General features: G+C 39.0%; 1 protein-coding gene across 6 annotated transcripts in view; it reads right to left on the bottom strand.

Moving 5' to 3' along the window:
• Positions 1–13,999, bottom strand: part of DLGAP3 (DLG associated protein 3) — a 943,374-nt gene that overhangs the window by 194,517 nt on the left and 734,858 nt on the right. For all 6 annotated transcript variants that reach the window (XM_073563179.1, XM_073563204.1, XM_073563162.1 and 3 more), the window contains one exon: positions 4,410–4,747. In XM_073563179.1, the coding sequence (XP_073419280.1) occupies positions 4,410–4,747 (338 nt within the window). The remainder of the gene's footprint in view (positions 1–4,409; positions 4,748–13,999) is intronic.

The following is a 13,999-nucleotide window of genomic DNA, read 5'->3' as shown; positions in this document are numbered from 1 at the left end:
TAGTTAGTCATGGAGCAGGAAGGGGATAATACTGAAAAAGACTCAGCAGTAAATAGTAAGTATTGGTATAAATGGAATACTTGGCTTCAGGAAAATTGTGATAGAGCACACAAAATCAAATAACATTAAAATTAAAAGGGCTTTCCTATTTTTTTAACATTACCAAACATGGTCAACAAAAGAACAAAGTTTGTAAGTTTATTTACTGGGATATTTTTAGATGCTATATTTTTCTGTGATACTATACTTTAGTGCTTGCATGATTTTGTATATTATTGGTATTAGTACATACAGTATGTACTTGTACTTTGAGACTTTGGTTATCTATGTCTACTACTTCTATTTCCTTATGTTATTATTATTGTTTCAGAACACCACACTGCACTAGGTCCAGGTGGACTGAAACATTGGTGCTTTCCAAGTATTATGTTATTTATGCTACAAACTTTATTCACATTAATTCCCAAAAATAGAAGTAAGTTCTAGGCACCAAACACTGACATCAGCAAGAAAAGATCTGTCGGGGCTAGGAGGAAGAACAGTGGCGGTGCCCAGTAAATAGAAATAGAGAAAGTAAAATAATAAGAGAGAAGAAATTATGGCATTAACAGCCGTTTCAAGTTCACTTATGCTTCATCTGACCCTCAGATGAACTCAGATGAAGCTTAAGTGAATGCAAAACGGCTGTGTCCCCAGTTTTACGCCATGTAACGATTCTTCGTAATTTCTTTGTATTTGTCTTCATATTAAACTTAGTTACATCGTTACAGGCTGTTCAGTTTATTGTTCATATCATCTCTTCAATACAGAATCATTTCTATAATACAGAGCGGAGTTTGCCCATTACCACAACATTAAGAACAATGGAGTTTCCCTACATTCATCACTTAAACTTGTTTTTAGATGACAGTCCCATTAGGTACAGAAAATTATTAATGACATTCTGTTTTGAGGTGATGGGGGACTGTTCCTACTTGCCCTGCTGGGTGCGTGGCATTAACATGGGAGGAAGGTGCAACATAGAGAAACACAAAGGAACTGGCACTCTTTGTACACGTGTGCAAAGAGAAATGTTGTTCCATCATTAGACTGAAACATAATATAAGTATGAACCCACTGGAGGTGAGAGAAATTTGGACCAAAAGTATCATACTAAAACGATACTGTTACAATGAATCACTTATGACCATAAATTTGAATTCTACCATAATCAGCACTCATAGTTCTCACTGATAGGGATGAGCGAGCATACTCGTGAGGATTCGGTACTCGGTGAGCAATGCGGTACTCGTGGTACTCGAATCCTCACGAGTATTTCACTACTCGCCTCGCAATATTCGCAACAGCCCACACAGTCCCCGCACGTGGCCCACCACAGTCCCACACAGCCCAGCACAGTCCCGCACAGTACCTGCAAAGCCCTGCACAGTCCCGCACAGCACGGCACAGTCTTCGGACAGGCCAGCACAGTCCCCGCACAGGCCAGCACAGTCCTGCATAGCCTGGCACAGTCCCCGCACAGGCCAGCACAATCCCGCATAGCCTGGCACAGTCTTAGCACTGTCCCTGCCCAGTCCATCACAGTCCCACGCCCATTAATCGCATTTCCCATAGACTTAAATTGGACTCGGTACTCGTCACTGATGTTTAAATTTTCCCCTTTTATTTGTGAGGTGTGATTGTACATGATGGGCCATAAAAAAAAAACATATTTTACTCGTTATGATTAGGTACACCTACTTACTATTATTTTTGAATACCAACAATATCACTTTTCAAAGTAGAGAAAAAGCGAGTGGTTGGAGCTTACCATGTTTGTAAGATTAGAGACCATGGGAGGCAAAAACCGGTGGGTGCCATGTCTCCAACTGGTGCAGCACAGCAAAAATAGAAGGCAAAAAGAGGGAGAGTAGCACTTTCAGCAGCACAATAAAACAAGGATTTTATTTAGCAAGCCATATAAAGGACAAACAGGGATGCATTTCAGGTGTCTAGGCCACCCTTAATTATAGTATCAAGCATCATAATATGATTAACCCCTTCGTGACCTGAGGTATTTTTGGTTTGGTGTTTTCATTTTTTGCTCCCCTTCTTCCCAGAGCCATAACTTTTTTATTTTTTTGGTCAATATGGCCATTTGAGGGCTTGTTTTTTTGCGGGACTAGTTGTACTTTTGAACGACACCATTGGTTTTAACATATCGTGTATTGGAAAATCACCTCCTGTGGAACTTTTTTGGACTTCGTGCGCTCATCCACCATGACAACCAGCACAGCAGACCAGACTCCTGCAGAGTGCAGACAGATAGATGTCTGTCTGCACTCTGCAGGAGTCTGGTCTGCTGTGCTGGTTGTCATGCTGGATGAGCACACAAAGTCCAAAAAAGTTCCACAGGAGTTGGTGTTTCGGCGGTCACTTGTTTGACCCTTGGACGTGCAGCACCTGATCAATAACTCTATGTATGCGCTATATCTCTCCTACAGCAGGTGAGTAGATTCTTAACACGTTTTTATCTTTATCGTCGGATAAGACCCTATTTGCGCTCTTTCGTTCCTATAGTGCAGTGTATTGGAAAATGGGAAAACAAATTCAAGTGCGGTGAAATTGTGCAATCTCACAGTTGTTTTTTTTTTTTTTGTTTTTTTTTTTAAAAGGTTCACTAAATGCTAAAACTGACCTGCCATTATGATTCTCCAGGTCATTACGAGTTCATAGACACCAAACATGTCTAGGTTCTTTTTTATTTAAGTGGTGAAAAAAAAATTCAAAACTTTGATTAAAAAAAAAAAATTGCGCTAATTTTCGATACCCGTAGCGTCTCAATTTTTCGTGATCTCGGGTTGGGTGAGGACTAATTTGTTGCACGCCGAGCTGACGTTTTTAGTGTTACCATTTTGGTGCAGATACAATACAATCGCGATTCCACCCGCGGCTGTTCGGGGCACATGCCAGCCGGAGCCCACATCAAAGTTAGTGTATGCGACATTGGCGTACTATTACGCCTGACGTCGGAAAGGGGTTAAGGGTGTCCTGAAAATGTGTCAGTTTTTTTTTAACCCTGTTTGCCCTTTTTATGACTTGCTGAAAAAAATCCTTGCTTTATTGTGCCGTTGCAAGTGCCACCCTCCCTCTTTTTTCCAATATCACGTTTCATAGTTGTTGGTGAAAACTATTTTCATCATCTCTTGCAATGAGCAAGTAAATAGTTCTTTCAAAATCTTGAAGAAGCTACACATAGCCCACCCTATACAATCACATGTGGAACCGAAAGGCATACATATCAGAACACTGATCGCTGATTATGTAGAAAAACAAATTTATGGTCAAAGATTTTTGCAAGTTTTAGAGGAGACTAGGGAACCCTCTTTTAATATTTAATATTTGATTGTCAGCTGAAGTTTTAATTGGTTAATTTGCCTTTTTTGCTGAGTCACTGGTCAATAGGGTGCAATGCAATTATCACTTCCACTATTTTTCACAGAAATTCTTCAAAAACGTAGTATAAACCAGGTGAAATAAATTCATTAATGCAGTCCAATGGACAGTGTTTCAGCAAAGTACAAATCCGTCATGACCCTTACCATTACTACACATAGAATATTGTTATTGATTAGCCATTTTATAAGATGTCTCTAAATATTACGCAGACCAGAAAAGGAGGAGTAAATAGCTGCTTATAAAGGGTTGATCTGCAGGAGAATGAGGCAGCTGCATGTAAAGAGGTCATCTAAATCTTCCACTACTTACAGACAGCCAGCAGTAGCCACACTGAGAAGACTGCTCCAGAGTTTACAACTGTTGTTCCTTCTTCTAGACTCCTCCCCCTGTTACTCTATATTACACAGGAATCCATTTAACACTGATTTTTATATAACAATATCCAGCATGAAATATGACAGCAATACAGATTTCCTTTGTGCAACTTCCCCTCACATACACTACAATCTCACAGCTCAGATGCTGGAAATTTCAAAAAGCTGTTAAAAAAGTGAGACAGTAGAGAGCCGGTTTCCAGTCGACTTAAAAAAGTCGACTTTTAAAGAACCAAATGTTCATTACTAACTTAAAGAGGAAAGTTTTCACTAGTCCTAATTGTATATATTTATAAAGATTTTTTTTTTTTGGTCACTTTTTGCTTAATGAAGTTTCCCTGAAGGTGTAGGTCTTCCAGCAAAGAAATGCCACAAACAACATTCAGTACAAGGAACTAATCTTTATAGCATATATTAATCTTAAATAGCTTTATATACTTTATGAACCTATTCACAAATTATAAACAGTCCCTGTGTCGTTAAGAGTTTGACTTCACAAATAATATAATAAGTTCTATTTTATGTAAGACTGTTAATAAGAACACAGGTTTTCATGAAGACATGAATATCAAGTTGTTGGCAATACCAAAAACGTACCTGTACACCAATAGATGGGCGCCATTTTCTTTGACGTGTGCCACCTTTTAGCTCTTCCCTTAATGGTAGGGCTTTGCTAATCACAGTGGTAGGTTTGGGTGAAGCTCTGTGCTGGACAGTTGCCAGGTCCAAGGAAAGACCTCTGGACTTGGTTCCCTCCAGACTCTCACTAGAATTGCAGTGGGCCTTGACATCTTTGGACCAAGGCAACCGTGTGGGCTCATTGTGCAGAAAGGTTTCATGGGTAGATTCTGTGCTACTCTGGGCTGTCACCGAGATGAGAGGCTTGGAAAGAAGCCTTGGAGGGATAGGTGGCGGGGCTTTGCGGTAACTGAAGGCTGTAACAAAAAAAGTTGATTAAAAATAATTGTATCACTGAAAAGCATCTATAATTTCATAATATAGAAAAAAAACATTTCGGTTTGATTACATTTATGTTGCACTTGTAATGCTTTGGGGTAACGAAGCATCGTCGCCTCTATGGAAAATGTATAAGTGGCTAAGAATTGTCACAAACCAGCAATCTATGCATCTCCCATAGTTATTGCATCGGCGACCAATATGAAACACTGTCAGCAAAACTGTGTTCAGAAATTGAGTTTCTCTGTTCCGTTTTTAGCACTAGACAAAAGGAATTCATTTTCAAAATGTATTTCTTTCATAACTGATGAAAACAGAAGCAGAGGGGTCAAAACTGATTATTATGGGGTCACTCTTGCTCCATTATGGGTCAGTTCTTAGGACAGAATCACAAGAACATCATGCAGATCGCTCTATTCCGTTAGGTACTTAAATACTAATGATTTTAAGTAAGATTTCATCAACTGTATCATTAAACCACATATTACGGACTCTGCCTCGGAAAGCCTGGCTTTGTAATTAGAAATGTTCAAAGGCTATATCTAATCGAATAAACTTTCAGGCAACATATACTAGCATAATCAGAAAACACCTGCATACATTGCTAAATTCAGGGAGTTTTGACAGTTTTTCAGGCTCCTGGCTACTAAGTATGTGATTCTTTGCCAAATACCTATTCTTCCTTTTCAATTTCCATTTCCAATGAAAACGCTGCTTTATATTGTGAAGTAACTCAGTGAAATGAACAAGGGGACAAACGGAGGCAGCCTAAATGGTCTGTGAAGGCTTCTACAGGTTCCTGTAGGCTGAGATGGAGTATAACTAAATAAAAGAGCTTCAAATACTAAAGAAGAAGTTCCACCTGGATAACCTTTGTTTATCTGCCCTAGTAGGGCATATGGATGCCATAGAGCAGGGTTCCCCAACTCCAGTCCTCAAGGCCCACCAACAGGTCATGTTTTCAGGATTTCCCTTGTATTGTACAGGTGATGCAATTATCACCTGGGCAATACTAAGGAAATCCTGAAAACATGACCTGTCGGTGGGCCTTGAGGACTGGAGTTGGGGAACCCTGCCATAGAGAATGTTTCTCACGTGAGGACCGTTGCCTGTAAACAGCAGTTATTGCTCTGATAGTGGGAGCATATTAAGAGGGTATCCATTCACTTCAAAGGAGACCATGTAATACTGAATGGATATTTTAGTTTTCAGCAGATGATCATCCCTGACCATTAGCAGATTTACAGATGACTATAAATATTTGTAAATGCAAAATTAATTTTTTAACAAATAATAAGTCATTGTTTTTTATGAAACACTCCTGACCTTAACCCATTGGAGATGTGTTTTTCACATTTTTCATTATAGCATCCGCTTTATGGAATAAGTACACTACACAAAGTTAGGGACATTTGACTTTCGGGCAAAATTTATGGAAATCGTAAAAAGTTCACGCTAACGTGATTTTTTATCATGAAAGTAGGGCATTTAAGTAGGAGCATGCAATGGTGATTTCCTCATTTCAAACAATTTATTGAAACAAAAGACAACAGTGGTGGGTATACCACCCAAAAATGTCAATGTTTCAATAACTTGTCATGTGGCCTTGAGCATCAGTTACAGCTTGACAATGACGTCTCATGTTGTTCACAAGTTGAGTTATTGTCTGCTGAGGCATGGCATTCCACTCTTCTTACAGGTCTGCCCTCATGTCATTGAGGTTCAGGGGGTACAGAGTTACGAGTGTCTACACGGCAACTAAGCCAATCCCATATGTTTTCTATGGGATTCAGGTCTAGAGAAATTGCAGGCCAATTTATTTGAGGTACACCAGTCTTCAGCAGCCGTTCCCAAATGATTCGACCACGATTAGCTGGAGCATTGTCATCCATGAAGATAAAAATTAGGCCCGTGTTGTTCATGCAGAGGCACAATGACTGGATTAATTATGTTATTCAATTAGTAAGGGCTTGTCACTGTACCATTCACAAATTTAGGGCAGTTTTGTATTGATTAGACTCACATGGCCACACTGTAAAACCACCACCACCTTATCTGGTGATAACAGTGGCTCATTTATAGCGCTCTCCTTGACAGTTTCAACATCATTGGTGGCCACCATTTCTGCTCAGCATGAATAACATGGAGGCCCACTGGTCCCTCGTTCAACGTAGATGCAACACAATGACACTTGTGTGTGGTGGTGTAGTCAGGTACCCTGGCAGGTTGCCTAGCACACAAACCACTCTGATGAAAATGTTTTTGAGTGGTATGACGAGACACTTGGGTGCCTCTCACCTCCCTTAAATGTGCCTGGAGTTGTGTGGCATTCATCATTTGGTTTTGAAGGGGATTGTTCACAATGAAGCAGTCATCATTCACCTCTATACCTTTCTGTGACTCTGCCAGTCTCTCTGTATCTGTTTTTCAACCTGATGATGACACTCTGTGTCACTCTAAACTCAGCAATTCCATCTTAAAGCATCCTGCTTGAAGCCTCACAATGGAGAAGGTTTTGTTAGGTGTCGTCTTGGTCTCATGATGTCAAAATGTGAAGAGCATGATGAGGAGGACTGTTCTATGTGTTGCCAATTCTAATTTAACCACAAAATTCATTGGACGACTCATGGATCAAACATCTGTTGTGAATTTTACCATTAAGCTCCTTGATAGAGAACAGCAAGTTGTGCAAAAAGTACTGAAACATTGAACAGCTGGACATTCAAAACTTTAGAGAAGGTCACATTAAGTTAATCTAACAAGGTTACAGTTCAATTTTGGATTAATCCTGAAATTTCGCCTGGGATATTCCTAACTTTTTGTGACTAGCGTATATTATTATTTTATAAGTTCAGACACTTAGGGACATGGCAATACAAACTATACTAATTATGTTTTTTTATTTCAAGATTTTTTTTATATTTTGGTTTTATTTATTATGTATACATATTTTTAATATTTTACTATTTTATACTTGATAGCTTATACAATACAATACTGTAGTTTTGCAATCTAATGTATAAATACAAGTCTCCTATGAAGGCTGGCCATAAGTGTACTAACAGCAGACACAGGAACTTCAGTATGCCCATGGCAGCAACTGTGCACATCCAACATAAATGCACAAGGAGTAAAGGGTACCTGTACACACGTTTTTACAAACAGAAGTATTGAAGTGGCTGTATAGGCGCGTGACCACCAAATAAAACTATGCCTTTTTGTAAAGATCCAATGTGTCAGTCATGAGAAATCTACAGGGTGGGCCATTTATATGGACGCACCTAAATAAAATGGGAATGGTTGGTGATATCAACTTCCTGTTTGTGGCACATTAGTATATGGGAGGGGGGAAGCTTTTCAAGATGAGTGGTGACTATGGCGGCCATTTTGAAGTTGGCCATTTTGGATCCAACTTTATTTTTTCCAATGTGATGAGGATAATGTGAAACATCAAACTTATTGAGAATGTCAGAAGAAAAACAACGATGTGCTTGGTTTTAACGTAACTTTATTCTTTCATGAGTTATTTACAAGTTTATGATCACTTCTAAAATGTGTTCAAAGTGCTGCCCATTGTGTTGGATTGTCAATGCAACCCTCTTCTCCCACTTTTGACACACTAATAGCAACACTGCAGAAGAAATGCTAGTCTAAGGGGGGTCAGATTCCTTGTAGGAATGATTGAAACTGACACCCATAATGTGGTGGTGCACCATCTTGCTGGACAAACTCAGGGAACGTGCCATATTCAGTGCATAAAGAGGGCAACACATCATAATGTAGCAATTTCAGATATCCAGTGCCATTGAGGTTTCCATTGATGAAGAATGGCCCCACTATATTTGTACCTCATATACCACACCATACCATCAATTATGGGTGTCAGGTCCAAGCATTCCTACATGAACAGTTTCCTGGAATGTGGATTGGTCGTTGTGGGCCAGTTGAATGGCCACCAAGGTCTCCCAATCTGACCCCCTTAGACTTTTATCTTTGGGATTATCTGAAGGCAATTGTCTATGCTGTGAAGATACAAGATGTGCAGCATCTGAAACAATGGATACTGGAAGCCTGTGCTAGCATTTCTTCTGCGGTGTTGCTATCAGTGTGTCAAGACTGGGAGAAGAGGGTTGCATTAACAATCCAACACAATGGGCAGCACTTTGAACACATTTTGTAAGTGGTCATATACTTGTAAATAACTCATGAAAGAATAAAGTTATGTTAAAACCAAACACACCATTGTTTTTCTTGTGAAATTCTCAATAAGTTGATGTGTCACATGACCCTCTTCCCACTGAAAAAAATAAAGTTGGATCCAAAATGGCCAACTTCAAGATGGCCTCCATGGCCACCACCCATCTTGAAAAGTTCCCCCCCATCCCATATACTAATGTGCCATAAATAGGAAGGTGATATCACCGGTGATATCACCTCAACCAACACCGGAACTGCTGCAACCCACCAACCTACTGTCTCTTTCCCCACCATCCTGTAGCATGTAAGCCTGAAAGGGCAGGGTCCTCTCTCCCCTCTGTATCAGTCCGTCATTGTTAGTTTGTTTACTGTAAGTGATATCTGTAATTTGAATGTAACCCCTTCTCATGTACAGCACCAAGGAATCAATGGTGCTATATAAATAAATAATAATAATAATAGGAAGCTGATATCACCAACTATTCCCATTTTATTTAGGTGTATCCATATAAATGGCTCACCCTGCAGTATAGATGCTATATACAAATTAGTTTGGAAGTGCATTGGTGACGAGTCAATGTCTTATACTGCTTCTTACAAGTCCACAGACATGCCCCAATGCACTTTCAGCCTAAATTTTTATTAGGCTTCTACACTAGATTTCTCTTTACTGGCAAGTTAGACCCCTCAAAATGATATCGAAGCACCTATTCAGCCATATAACTTCTTCCATATGTAAAAATGTGTTGTCAGGTTCTTTTAATATGTATTACATTTTCAATGCCATGTTCCTTATAATATAACAAGAATTTTGCTCGATGTTCTTAGCTGACAAAAGAACAGTACCAAATCAATAGCAATGTTTAGATACTTCATTTTAAGGTGTACTCTGTATGAGACATTGCTTCTTACCCCACTTTTCTCACAATAGCAATACAAATGATGAGATTTGCCTATTCCTTCAAATTATCAAATCCTTTCACATTAATGGGCCAGCAAAAACTAGGCAGCATCGTTTTCTGATTTTGGAGTAAAATTTTGGAATTTAGGGACACTATGTTTTATAATTGTTGAAAATGTCAGGAACTAGGGTCTATCTTTGAAGAACTTCTGAGTTTGCCAACTGCCAGCTGTCGAAGTGCCAACCTTACAGTGTAGCACATTATGGAAAAACATGCTGGACACAATCACCGATTATAGCTGTGATCATTATAATCATGACAGATTATGTTATTGAATACATCATTCTAATCCTACAAAACATGTAGTGAAGTGATCCATTTTGCTTTAGTTTCAGAGTATTCTGTTGAAAATGCAGTTCTAGAAAACATCCCTGGAACTTTGAAAAATAGAACAATTTTTAGATGCATTTATAAACATCACAAGACATAGGGTAATTCACGGCTTTAAAAAAAAAATCTATCTTGAAAATTATATTGATTACTCGGTAAAACATTTCTTAGTTTTCTCTGTGAATAGCAAAAACAAAACAAAATAACAGAGAATGTATCGGAGCATGCCCTAATGGTATTGTGTTTGTTGATACTTTTCTGTACCGTCAAGTTGGACAATCTTCTTTGCTTTTGGAAAGATGATGAGATTTGGCACAAATACAAAGCCACTTATTCTGAAATTTCTTTTGGAAATTGCAATACAACATTCTCAATCATTGTTTAAAGCTCTTGATTTGTAGGATAACGAAGGAGAAACTCGACTGTCATGCGGCTTTTGCATAATGTGATTGTAGTAGGGCAGAGAAGAAGAAATTTGGGGACAGTCATAGTACAGGAAAAAAAAAACAGAAATGCTTAATTTCATCCTCAAATGGGAGCATACTGAAGTGTATTTTACCTTCAGGTTACAAGAGCTGTGGGCAACCTTTTATCTAGCATTTCGAAATGTAAAAAGTTCAGTGAGTGCATTACAAACATCCAGCATTAAAGAAAACAGTCTTTGTATTCAAAGCTTATTGCTAAACAACACCCAGCATTAAAAAACATTCTTAGCATTCAAGGGTTGTCAAAACACAAAAAAGGTGCATTATAGGGAATTCATATGATGAATAAATAGGCATCACGGTACTTTACGATGAGGTCCGATATTGGAGTATCTTTTTCGCAATAGCCCAATATTATAGTCTAATATCTTTATTGCTTCTCTCCTTATTTTCTAAATATTTATTTTTTGTATTACTAGATTTCCTTGGGATATACTTTGAGTGTCTTTCTCATTATTTGATTATATGATAATTATTGACCCCCCCCAATTTTTTTTATTGTCATGGTGGAATCATTAAAACATGGCAGCAGTGTTAATAAACTTCCATTCTATCCATAGATTAAATATGCATTTTAGGAGAAAATAGGAGCAATCAGGTGAATATAGTAAAAGCCAAAAACTTTTTTATTAGCAAATGCATATGTAAAAAGGAACAAAAAGATAAATCAGTGACTTGATGCAGTTCAGGAAAAAGGCAGAGATACCAGGGACACAATTCCCACTGTAACACATTGCACAAGTCCCATAAATGTATATAATGTCAGTGCAGTAAATGCTGGATAGGCAGTTAGAGAAACCCCAAAAAGGTAAACCCATAAAAAATGAGAAAAGTCAAAGTAACCACAATCTGGGGGCTGTGCTTAACAACAGTAGGAGGGAAGAGACCCTGGGCATGGGGCTTCATCTCCTGGCCCAGGGTCTCTTCCCTCCTACTGCTGGTGAGCACTACCCACAGACTGTGGTTACTTTGACTTTTCTCATTTTTTATGGTGTTACCTTTTTGGGGTTTCTCTAACTGCCTATCCAGCATTTACTGCACTGGCACTTTATACATTTATGGGACTTGTGCAATGTGGTACAGAGGGAATTGTGACCCTGGTATCCCAGCCTTTTTCCTGAACTGCATCAAGTCACTGATTTATCTTTATGGTCCTTTTTACATATGTACTTTATAATAAAATTTTTTGGCTTTTACTATATTCACCTGATTGCTCTTTTTTATCCTAAAATGCACATTGTCCACTTGGAGTTGGTGTGTTTCTCTTATTAGGGTGGGCCACTACTTAGTGTTACCACCTGGCATGTAGTATGCAGCTGAGGCTATTGTTCCCATAGATTAACCCCTTCACCCCCAAGGGTGGTTTGCACGTTCATGACTGGGCCAATTTTTACAGTTCTGACCACTGTACCTTTATGAGGTCATAACTCTGGAACGCTTCCATGGATCCCGGTGATTCTGACATTGTTTTCTCGTGACATATTGTACTTCATGTTAGTGGTAAAATTTCATTCAAATAACTTGCGTTTATTTGTGAGAAAAACGGAAATTTGGCGAAAATTTTGAAAATTTCGCAATTTTCCAACTTTGAATTTTTATGCCCTTAAATCACAGAGATACGGCACACAAAAAACTTGATAACTAACATTTCCCACATGTTTACTTTACATCAGCACAATTTTGGAACCAAAATTTTTTTTTGTTAGGAAGTTATAAGGGTTAAAAGTTGACCAGCGATTTCTCATTTTTACAACACCATTTTATTTTTAGGACCACATCACATTTGAAGCCACTTTGAGGGGTCTATATGATAGAAAATACCCAAAAGTGACACCATTCTAAAAACTGCACCCCTTAAAGTGCTCAAAGCCACATTCAAGAAGTTTATTAACCCTTTAGGTGCGTCACAGGAATTTTTTTGAATATTTAAAAAAAAATGAACATCTAACTTTTTTTCATAAAAAAAATACTTCAGGTTCAATTTTTTTTATTTTACCAAGGGTAACAGGAGAAACTGGACTGCAAAAGTTATTGTGCAATTTGTCCTGAGTATGCAGATACCTGATATGTGGGGGGGAACCACTGTTTCGGTGCATGGCAGAGCTCAGAATGGAAGGAGCGCCGTTTGACTTTTTCAATGCAAAATTGGCTGGAATTCAGATTGGACGCCATGTCATGTTTGGAGAGTCCCTGATGTACCTAAACAGTGGAAACCCCCTACAAGTGACCCCATTTTGGAAACTAGACCCCCCAAGGAACTTATCTAGATATGTGGTGAGAACTTTGAACCCACAAGGGCTTTACAGAAGTTTATAACGTACAGCGGTACAATTAAAAAATCATATTTTTTCCACAAAAATGATCTTTTCACCCTCAATTCTTATTTTTCCAAGGGTAACAGGACCCTAAAAGTTATTGTGCAATTTGTCCTGAGTACGCTGATACCCCACATGTGGGGGTAAACCACTATTTGGGCGCATGGCAGAGCTCGGAAGGGAAGCAGCGCCATTTGACGTTTTTGGCTGGAATTGAGATCGGACACCATGTAGCGTTTGGAAAACTCCTGATGTACCAAAACAGAGGAAACCCCCCACAAATGACACCATTTTGGAAACTAGACCCCGTAAGGAACTTATCTAGATGTGTGGTGAGCACTTTGACCCCCCCAGTGCTTCACAGAAGTTTATAATGCCCGGGCGTGAAAATAAAAAATTCGTATTTTTTCCACAAACATGATCTTTTAGTCACCATTTTTTTATTTTCCCAAGGGTACCAGGAGAAATTGGACCCCAAAAGTTGTTGTCCAATTTGTCCTGAGTATGCTGATACCCCATATGTGGGAGAAAACTACTGTATGGGCACACGTCGGGGCTCGGAAGGGAAGTAGTGACATTTTGGAATGCAGACTTTGATGGAATGGTCTGCGGGTGTCATGTTGCCTTTGGAGAGCCCCTAATGTACCTAAACAGTGGAAACCCCCCACAAATGACACCATTTTGTAAACTAGACCCCCCAAGGAACTTATCTAGATGTGTGGTGAGCACTTTGAACCCCCCCAGTGCTTCACAGAAGTTTATAACGCCCGGGCGTGAAAATAAAAAATTCGTATTTTTTCCACAAACATGATCTTTTAGTCACCATTTTTTTATTTTCCCAAGGGTACCAGGAGAAATTGGACCCCAAAAGTTGTTGTCCAATTTGTCCTGAGTATGCTGATACCCCATATGTGGGAGAAAACTACTGTATGGGCACACGT

This window comes from Dendrobates tinctorius, unplaced genomic scaffold (genome assembly GCF_039654945.1).
Source record: "Dendrobates tinctorius isolate UK_male_01 unplaced genomic scaffold, ASM3965494v1 ptg000015l, whole genome shotgun sequence".
Taxonomy (NCBI): Eukaryota; Metazoa; Chordata; class Amphibia; order Anura; family Dendrobatidae; genus Dendrobates; species Dendrobates tinctorius.
Note: the sequence above shows the minus strand (reverse complement) of the source record. Positions and strands in the feature narration are given on the sequence as shown.